Source organism: Choloepus didactylus, chromosome 9 (genome assembly GCF_015220235.1).
Source record: "Choloepus didactylus isolate mChoDid1 chromosome 9, mChoDid1.pri, whole genome shotgun sequence".
In the NCBI taxonomy this organism is placed as follows: Eukaryota; Metazoa; Chordata; class Mammalia; order Pilosa; family Megalonychidae; genus Choloepus; species Choloepus didactylus.
Window position 1 is genome coordinate 60,125,718 of NC_051315.1, and position 10,896 is coordinate 60,136,613.

The following is a 10,896-nucleotide window of genomic DNA, read 5'->3' on the forward strand; positions in this document are numbered from 1 at the left end:
GGCCAATGGTGTCCGGAAAACCTCTGTTAGCTGGGAAGGCATGTGGCTGGCGTCTGCTCCAAAGTTCTGGTTTCAAAATGGCTTTCTCCCAGGACGTTCCTCTCTAGCAAGCTTGCTTCTCTTCAAAACGTCACTCACAGCTGCACTCCGTTTCCTCTCCTTGAGCCAGCTCATTTATATGGCTCCACTGATCAAGGCCCACCCCGAATGGGTGGGGCCACACCTCCATGGGAGTATCCCACCAGAGTCACCTCCCACAGCTGGGTGGGGCACATCTCCATGCAAACAACCTAATCCAAACATTCCAACTTAATCCCCACTATTCTGTCTGCCCCACAAGATTGCACCAAAGAATATGGCTTTTTCTGGGGGACAATACATTCAAACCAGCACACTATATTCTTCTCTCTGTAAGATTCATAATAGTCTTAAGGGTAATAATGTTTCTGTAAAATCCTGCAATTACTCCTAACTGTAAATTTTACCTGGTTAATTTTAACTGAGTTTCCCAAGTATTTATTAACATCTTAAGAAAATTGCTTCTCAAGGAAAAGTTGGAGAAGCCCTGCTCTAGAAAGAGGCTTAGCCTCAGAGAGACTGCTAACGATATCATGTTCTAGTACAAGTCAAAATGTATAAAAAGTTACTTTTATTTGAAACTTTACACGATGTATAAAATATCTGTAGGATCCTCAAAAACCACTTCCAACCAGATACACAATCATACTAGCCCAGATTGTTGATAAATTGTTAGTTATGTTAGTGGATTAGGAAATAAATATACTTGGTTTGGTGTGCCAGGATGAAAGCCATAGGCTGGAGTCCTAAGAATCAATGGGACCTAGTGGAACCAACCACGATTTTATCTTAGTCTTAGCCAGGCAAATAACACATTCGATGTTTCAGTGTCCCCTGGGGGCCACCAAGCTATCGCACAGGAGTCACTACATCAAATGATGGTGCAGAATTATGTATACTCCCCAAGGCAGTTAGGAAGAAGGTAGAGAGATCAGTAGAGTGAGAGCTGAAAAACAAAAGTCTAGTAAACTCTGAAACACAAGTGCAATCTTCCTGGTCTCTAGAGTGTTGATAGCCTACCAGCACACCTAATAAATCTACTGGTATGGTCCAAAGGAGAGATGACCTTTTCACATAAAGGATGGCCAAAAAGGAATAAATCATGCTAAAAATAATGGGTCCAGTGAAGAGAAAGGATATTATTAACCACATGATGATTGAGGTGTGGACTAGGGTGAAAGTTCTTAGGTTGAAGAAAAAGAAGAAACAATAGTTTTCCCTATTTGAAAGATGAGTTTTAAAAAATGACTTCTCCAACATGGAGGAGATTGCATTAAAAAAACTAATATTCCTTTGTGTTCTGATGAAGGCTTTGGTGAAGGATGTCATAGACCATGGGTGGGTGAGATGAGATGAGGAGTTAACAGACCACTAGGTACCCAGTGTTCTGATTAGTGTAGTCTCACTATTTAGCAGGATTTGTACCTTGTTGGGGAAAGGAAATTATTATATTCAAGAAATACTTTGGCCACCAGCCTTTGAGTGAAACCATATTGAGGTGATGGAAATTACATACTTTGGATAGGAGGGAGAAAATATAATGAGGATTTTTGTCTCTTACAAAGCATCATATATAAGTGGAACATTTTATCTCTTTGCACTTTTATATACCTGTGGTATAATTTTTGGTGTTTATCACTATGTGCATTTTCACTTGCTCTCATTGGCAGTTTCAGGCTCATTCTAAGGAGCCTGTTTGCTGAAACACTTTGAACATTCATAACACATATTCTGTTGTCCATTTTCAGTCCTAATCTACGAACCAGAAAATCCTGAGGCCAAGGAGTTTTCTTCACTTATTGAAGAAATGTTGCTGATGGGTAAATTTTTAAATTGAAATTCCTTCTTTCTCTTAAAACTATCAGGAGTCACTATTTAAAAATCCATTATCCCAGGAGATTAGCAATGTACATCCTTCAGAGGTGGTGAAGAAAAGGGTAAATGGTTACCTTTTATGGTTTAATGAAAATCAGCTTGTCCTCTGTGGATGATCATGATGACCCATTTCTCTCTGTGGGGTGGAACTATCCAAGCAAAGCAGGGTCCCTGGGCACCAAGCAGCAGGCACCAGTTACCAGAGTTTCCAGAAGAAGCAGACATGCTAATCACCACTGTAAATGAAAGTGGTTATCCCACAATTCCAAGGAAAGCCAGTACCCTGTGAACCACTATAAACCTCACTTCCTCTTATTCTATTTAAGTAAAAATTACGTTGACTTTAGACAAAATAAAAATTTATAGGCCTATGTTTTAAATTAATTTTAAATCCACAAACATCTTTATACCAGTGAGAATATATTTCATCTTTGTACTACTACTTGGACCCTACATATGGTTAGTCAAGTTCAGCTCAGTTCTCTCATGTTCTAAAAATATGTGTTTCTTAGTGGAGGAAGGAGTTAGGAGAATTGTGATTCTTCAAAGAGTGGAAATATTAAAAAACATTCCAAGCCATTCTTTTCCTTTCTGTGGCAGAGAAAGCTCCAAGTCTTGAGGAAGATGATGAAGATAGTGAAGATGAGAGTAGCGGTGAGAGTGAAGGGGAAAGTAGTGAGGATCTGAGTGAAGACAGCTCTGATGAATGTGAAGACGGGTGATGATTGTTACTACTATAGTTAAAGTTTTATGCCTTTTCACTAATATATACCCCAGAAATACAAAGAAGAGGGATGCATTGTAGTCTAATTGTTCTTTATTTGCTGCAGAGTTCCTTTTAATTTACCTATATTCTTAGTTTGCATTCCTTCTTTTTAGGTCTCAGCTCAATGTGAATTCCTCAGAGAGGAAAATAGTAATTATAAATACTTATATAGCACTAACTACATGCCAGGTACTATTCAAACTGTTCTACACATATTAGTTTATTTAATCCAGCACCCCCATGGGTAAGTACTGTTACTATCCTGATTCTACAAATAAGAAAACTGAGGTACAGAGAGGGTGAATAGTTTATCCAGCATTGTACATCTATTCTTCGGGAGAGCCTGGATTTTTGCATGGGAATTGTGGATCCTACTCTTAACCACTGTTCTATGAGACCCCCATCCATGTTCTCCACCTCAGGCACTTATACATCATCTGTTTTATGTTCTTTATAGCACTTACTAGTGTCTGAAATTCTTAATTATTTGTTTTTCTGTTTGTCTTCTCTCTATCTGCCAGAGAATGTAATTCCATGAAACAGAACCTTGTCTTTTTCACCATTTTATCCCCAGCACTTGGGCCAGTGCTTGACAAATAATAGAAGCTCATATATAATATATGTATATAGTCAAGTGAATGAATGAATAAAGTGAAAGTTAGTGAAAATGTTGTGATTCTTATATGCCAATGTACATTACTTTGCTGATTCTGCATTCCTTGATGAATTCTGCCACCTTTAAATTAGGTTGCAAGATCACTGTTCCATTTTGCTAATGCTGCCGTTATGCAAAACACCAGAAATGGATTGGCTTTTATAAAGGGGGTTTATTTGGTTACAGAGTTAAAGTCTGAAGGCCAAAAAGTATCCAAGGTAAGGCATCAACTATCGGGTACCTTCACTGAAGGATGGCCAGTGGCATATGGAAAACCGGGAAGGCACGTGGCTGGTGTCCGCCTGCTCCCAGGTTACATTTCAAAATGGCACTCTCCAAACTGTTGCTCTTGGGGCGTTTTGTCCTTTCTTACCTGCAGCTGCTCTCCAAAATGTCACTCACAGCTGCTCTGCATCTGGGCCTGTGTGGCTCTTTTTAAAGTATTCCAGTGATCCAATTAAGACCTACCCTGAATGGGTGGGCCAAGTCTCCATGGAAACAAATCAGAGTTATCACCTATAGTTGAGTGGGTCACATCTCCATGGAAACACTCAATCAAAGGATTCCAACCTAATCAACACAAATACATCTGCCCCCACAAAACTGCATCAAAGATAATGGCATTTTGGGGGACATAATACATCCAAACTGGCACAGTCACTGAGGTAAAAATGAGAAAAATAATTCTAAATAATTTGTTTATGAGTGCACAGCTGTGATTTGGGGGTAAGACATATTGAATTTTTATTCTTACGTTAGCACAATGCCATGGCATATCCAAAATGGTTTATCCTTTTTTGTGGCCTGCTAACTTTCAGAGGAAGAATTCTGCTTCACCATTTTGTAGGGGTAACTGAAAGAAATGAAGACTAGTATGTAGAATCCCCTAGTTATGGGCCATGACATATAAATAATTGGGTAGTACTGGTGGTTTGGCTGACACACCTCAGCAATGACCTGTTCTTTACATTTTTATTTGGGTTTGTCATTCCTCTTCACCATAGAAAAATTACCATATGTCAATCTAATGACACTCACCTGATTATAGAGCCCCCCCACCAATAGGAAGTCCAGAAAATACCCTAAAAATGACACTGTAGACTAAGTTACTAACAAGGATTGAGTTTTCTATTAAAAGAACATGGAAATTCTGGTGAAGAAACTCCCTGTATAAAAACCCATAATATAACAAGCTAAATCAAAGAATTTACTGGCTTTTCCCATCAAAAGTAATTGACACCTCTGCCCATTCTGTTCATCCTATTTGCACGCCTTAATGAAACTCAGGGTTTTGGCATACCCTGACATGTGTCTCTATGTAGCAATATTTTAAAATTATCTGCAAAGTATTTTTGTTATTTAATCCACTGACTTCTCACAACAGTTCTGAGAAGATGCTACTCTTATCAGTTGGACAAATTCAGCTTGTCATGTTCAAGGGTAGAAGTTAGCTAGGATATTGGAATTCAGGTGAGGAAATTGAGATTTAGAGATACTCGATACTGTCTCAGTATGAGAGAGCTAGTGGATATTGAACCCAGCATTCCATGCTGCCTCACACATAGCTAAACTCTAGAAACTTTAATGAATCAGCACCCAAGGTATGTCTCTGTGGACAGTTTGGTTCTAGATGTGTGCCTTCTTCAAGAACTTTGTAACACATTACAATGGTGTTAACCCAAATATCCAACAATATGGGAAGGTGTAAGAATGCCCATTCAGTGGACTTGAGATGGGAACTCACGGAAATAATTTCATTTATTTATTCAGTAAGTATTTACTGAAGGCCCACTGGGTATACCAAGGGGAACAAAACTCAATCTTTGCTCTTAAACAGCACCATTGTTCTTATAATACAGGGTGATAGGTAGTGTCTTTGAGGAAGTCCAGGGGGCTAAAGGAGCATAGAGGAGGGGCAGCTAATTCAGTCCAGGCACCCTGGGAAGGCACTGAGGTGGGGGAGGGGATGAAGTGTAAGCTGAGAAGGTAGAATAAGTGGGAATTAGCTACCAGAAGAGGTTGTGGGCAAGAGTGTTCTACCAACAGAAACACCTCTTGCAGAGGCCCAGAAAGTAAGTAGGTAAGGTTGGATCGTAAAATGAAAATGAACCAGTTAGATTAGAGAAAGTTGTAGCTACAATGATAAAAGGCGTGAGTAATGGAGGGTCATGTTAGCCATGTTAATGTTTGAATTTTTTCCTTAAGGTAGTGGGAGGTCTTTGAAAGATTTTAAGGAAAAGAATGAGTTGTATTTTAGAGCATTCTGCTAGCCACGTAGAAAAACATCTTTCTCCAAGGACAAATCATGATCCATTGTTCAGTTATGAAATTATTATAATGAGTCACAATTAGCTGGGATTTTTTTTTAAAGTAAAATACATAGAATAGAAAATGTCAGCATACATTGCAAAAGAGTATGGGAAGTACTGTTTTGTGAAACTTTAGGTTCAGGGGTGTGTGTGTGCTAGATCTTTAAGTGAAATGTATTTCTTCTATGGGTCTCAATTTTTTAAAAAGGTCTGAGAGTGTAGAGAACAAAGAAAAGTGGGATATAAAACTCCATTGTTACATAGTAATTCTGGCATTTCAAAATTGTAGCCTGATAAGATTGTAGCAGGGAGTTGCAATGGAATGGAGGAGATAAAATAGAAGGAATTTGGTGATGAATTAAATGTGGGGAAGAGGTAGAGATCAACAATGACTCCTAGTTGAGTAACTAGGTATATGGTGGTACAGTCTCCATATACAGAAATCTCCAACACAGAAAGAAAAACAGGTTTGCTGGAAAAGGTGGTGGTTCACTTGCACAGGTTGAGTATGGGAAATGTGTTTATTTCCTATGGCTACTATAACAAATTCCCACAAACTTGGTGGCTTAAAGCACAAATTATCTTACTGTTCTGGAGGTCAAAAGTCTGAAATGGGTTTCACTGGGCCAAAACCAGGGTGTCAGCAAGGCTGCATTCCATCTGGAAACTCTAGGAGATTATCTGTTTCCTTGTTTCTTCCAGCTTCTAGAGCCTGCCTGCATTCCTTGGCACAATGGCCCCATTCCTCTATCTTCAAAGCTAGCAATGTCTGTCTATATCCTTCTCAACTGACACCTCTTTGGTTCTTTCTTCTGCCTCTCTTTTCTACTTTTAAGGATGCTTGTGATTATATTGGGCCCACTCAGATAATCCGGGATAATCTCTCTAACATAAAGTCAGTTGATTAGTAACCTTTATTCCTGTTTGCCATGTAACTGGTTCATGGTTCTCAGCTTCCAGAGATTAGGATGTAGGCATCTTTGGGGGCCATGATTCTGCCTCCCACAGGAGGTATTGGGTAAATGTTAACTAGGTTTTTGGAATTCATGGGATGGAGTTTAGAAGAGACAATTGTGCTGGTGATACTCCTTTATTAGGAGGCAGCTTATAGATAGTAATCAAAAATATGGGAGTGGATGGCCCATGGAGAGAGTATAGTCTGAAAAGCAGAGAACCAAGGATAGAATTTTGACACTCGCCAACCTTTAAGTGGTAGTCCAAGAAAGAGAAGTGCATAAAGGAGACAGAAGAACAGCTAGGATGAAAATCAGAAGAGTAAATATGGTTGATACTATTGGTTGCCTACTCAGTAACCATCCCTCCCTTCTTTGCTAAGAGAGCCCTGATTCTGTTCATATATTCACATGCCACACACATAGCTGTGGAACTCAAGAAAGCTGACTTTCAGTCAATCAGTGCAGTGCACAGCATTTCTCTGGCACTGTTATTGTTCCAGAGTTGGACAGGTGATCCACATTGGCCTGATCAGATCAAGGCCTAATTTTGTGATTATGGAGTGTATTCTAGTTTGCCAATGCTGCCAGAAAGCAAAACACCAGAGATGGATTGGCTTTTATAAAAGGGGGTTTATTTGGTTACACAGTTACAGTCTTAAGGCCATAAAGTGTCTAAGGTAACACATCAGCAATCGAGTACCTTCACTGGAGGATGGCCAATGATGTCTTGGAAAACCTCTGTTAGCTGGGAAGGCACATGGCTAGCATCTGCTCCAAAGTTCTGGTTTCAAAATGGCTTTCTCCCAGGACATTCCTCTCTAGGCTGCAGTTCCTCAAAAATGTCACTCTTGGTTGCTCTTGGGATATTTGTCATCTCTCAGCTTCTCCGGAGCAAGTCTGCTTTCAATGGCCATTTTCAAACTTCTCTCATCTGCAGCTCCTTGCTTTCTTCAAAGTGTCCCTCTTGGCTGTAGCAAGCTGGCTCCTTCTGTCTGATCTTATATAGTGCGCCAGTAATTTAATTCAGACCCACCCACTGTGCTGGCCAACACCTCCATGGAAATTATCCAATCAGAGTCATCACCCACAGTTGGGTGGGGCGCATCTCCATGGAAACACTCAAAGAATTTCAATCTAGTTAACACTGATAGGTCTGCCCACACAAGATTACATCAAAGATAATGGCATCTGGGGGACATAATACATTCAAACTGGCACAGAGTGGTTTCTCTGTTCCTCTGGTTAAGAACCAGGAAGCTGGCTGCCCTAGTTACTGCTACCAGCCTTTTGATGATCCTGAGGGGAATGAGTCTTAGGGTGAAGCTGATGCTGTGGATGGTAGAACACATAGAACCTGGGGCCCTGATGATGTTCAGCCACTGAATCAACTGCCCCAGGAACCAGCCCTCTGTGTGAGTTTTCTGTTATGTAAGATAAACTTTCTCACTGTTTAAACCAGTTCGGATGGAGGTTTCTTTTACTTTCTGCCAAAAGCATCTTGATGAATACCACCACAGAAACCCAGAGGAGAGAGGGTTTCGAGAAGGCTGGAAAGATCTACTCTGCTAAAAGTTGCAGAGAGGACAAGTAAGATAAGAACTTAAAAGAGTCATTGGAACGCAACAGGGAGAGCAGTGTCAGGTGGGTGTGGGAGGAGGAAGCCATATTTCAGTGAGTTTGAATTGAAGGTGAGGAAAAGGAGTTTGGCCATGAAGGAAAGAAAGATGAGGTGTAGTTGGAGGAGGACACGGTAAAAAAAAGTATTAATAAATGTTCAAGATGAATATGCTTCATAGGAAGGATGATAATAATGTGTACTGATAGCTTGTTATGTTTTAGACACTGTACTAAGCATTCACCTGTTAATGTATTTAATCCTCATAACACCTGTATGGGATAGAGAATAATATTCCTAATTTACATATGAAGAAACAGGCCTAAAGGTCACAAAGCTAATAATCCACAGATTCAAATCTAATGCCCTGTTCTTCACCATGTGCTTTCTTCCCTAAGATGCCAGTAGAGGGGAACAGATTGAAGAAAGGGAAATAATTATCAAGTGAAGACCGTGTAATGCCTTAGAAAATGTGTATAATATAACCATAGGTCCATTTTAAAAGCAGGTTACAAAATTGTGTCCATGGCATTAGGTTATAATTGAATCGCTGCCCCAAGCAAGTCCAAGTGTGGAATCAGCAACTTTTTCTTTGTTCTCCAGTATTGGTCCTTTTATATACTTAAATTACCCTACTTTTTCTTAAATGTTCAACAAGATATTCCCTTTAATTAAAATATGTTTTTTCCCTTTAACTCTACCCTAGTTGACATGTGGTAGTTAGGTTCATGTGTCAACTTGGCCAGGTGATGATGCCCTGCTGTCCGGTCAAGCAAGCACTGGCCCATCTGTTGCTGCGAGGAAATTTCATGGACTTAAATCATCAGTAGTTGATTACATCTGTAGCTAATTACATCTGCAGTTAGCCAAGAGGAGTGTGGTCTGCAGTGAGAGACATTTAATCTAATCAATGGAAGGCTATTAAGGAGGAGTTGATAGCTTCAGCAGACAGAAGAGAGAACTTTTGTCTCTACTTTGGCCAACCAGCCTCTCCTGGGGAATTCCTCGAAGACCTTCATCAGAGTGCCAGCTCCCAGCCTGCCCAGGAGAATTTGGACTCATGCATCCCCACAGTTGTGTGAGACACCTTTATAAAATTTCATGCTATTTACAGATATCTCCTAAATCAGTTCACAAGATGAGGCTATTGGGAGCAAACTGAGGAGGGCAAAGGTCTCCTGAAGGACCCTTCTAATAAACCCTCAACTTGTCATGGGATATGAGTTGTTATGGTAATGGGGGGGAGGAGCAGTGTGTGTGGAGAACTTGGAGAGGCTTGAGAAATGAAGCCCTGGGAGAGAAGATTTGCTTTTAAAGCCTTATTCAGAATATCCCTTTTTGAACCAGGAGACAGCCTGTAGCTGATATTGCAGTTAATTTCCCCTCCATCAATTTTCACCCCCAGATAATGAGTCCACGCTGATATGGTTATCACTTCCCCTTGCTACTGGTTATTACAAGCATGGGCAGAGCTAAGCCAGTATCAGCTGGTAAAACATGAAGAGTAGCTGTATGTGAGCAAGAAAGCATGTAGCCCTAATGACCTCTGGCAGCCATCTTAGAACCATGAGTAGGCCTTATGCCAAAACCAAAGCTAAGAAGAACAAAGAGAAGAAAAGACCCAGTTCTTTTTAGTGGCTGAATCAACCAACTCTAGTTCAGTACCTGCCCTAACTCTGAATATCTTGCATAAGACAATGCATTTTATTGCTGTTTAAACTTGTTTGTTTCAGGTTTTCTCTTACTTGCAGCTGAGAGTATCCTACCTGATGTTTCTGCCATAGCACAGCAAGCATGATAACACTAACAGCATCCCCTAGGAGTGTGTGAGCCAAACCCGACTTTTTATGTTACTCTCAGGTCCTTAAGGGTCCATGGCCCCTGTCCTAGTTTGCTAATGCTGCAGAATGCAAAACACCAGAGATGGATTGGCTTTTATAAAACGGGGATTTATTTCACTACACAGTTACAGTCTTAAGGCCACAAAGCGTCCAAGGCAACACATCAGCAATCGGGTACCCTCACCGGAGGATGGCCAATAGCCTCCGGAAAACCTCTGTTAGCTAGGAAGGCAGCTGGCATCTGCTCCAAAGCTCCGGCCTCAAAACGGCTTTCTCCCAGGACGTTCCTCTCTAGCAAGCTTGCTTCTCTTCAAAACATCACTCCCAGCTGCACTCTCTTTTCTCTCTTTGAGTCAGCTCATTTATATAGCTCCACCAATCAAGGCCCACCCCGAATGGGTGGGGTCACACCTCCATGGGAACATCTCATCGAAATGATCATTACCCACAGCTGAGTGGGGCACATTCCAAGCAAATCTAACCAGCACTGAAACTTCTGCCCCACACAAGACTACAAAGATAATGGCATTTGGGGGACACAATACACTCAAACTGGCACATTCCACCCCCTGAACCCCAAAATGACATTATCTTTCCAAATACAAAATATATTCATTCCATCACAATATCACAAAAACTTAAATCATTTCAGTAACAAAAGTTAAGTACAAAATCCCATCAAAATCAGTTTAGGCTTGGTCAGTTCTAAGGCATAATTCCCCTCTAGCTGTGGATCTGTGAACCTAGAACAAGTTATGTGCTTCCAATATACAAAGGAGAGACATTCATAGGATAAACATT

At 40.6% G+C, this 10,896-nt stretch overlaps 1 protein-coding gene across 4 annotated transcripts in view; it reads left to right on the plus strand.

The window, feature by feature from the left end:
• ERICH2 (glutamate rich 2) overlaps positions 1-3,387 on the plus strand; it is a 64,526-nt gene extending 61,139 nt beyond the window's left edge. For all 4 annotated transcript variants that reach the window (XM_037850240.1, XM_037850242.1, XM_037850243.1 and 1 more), the window contains 2 exons: positions 1,827-1,898; positions 2,554-3,387. In XM_037850240.1, coding sequence (XP_037706168.1) covers positions 1,827-1,898; positions 2,554-2,675 — 194 coding nt within the window. In that variant the 3' untranslated portion in view covers positions 2,676-3,387. The remainder of the gene's footprint in view (positions 1-1,826; positions 1,899-2,553) is intronic.
• The last annotated feature ends 7,509 nt before the right edge of the window (positions 3,388-10,896 follow it).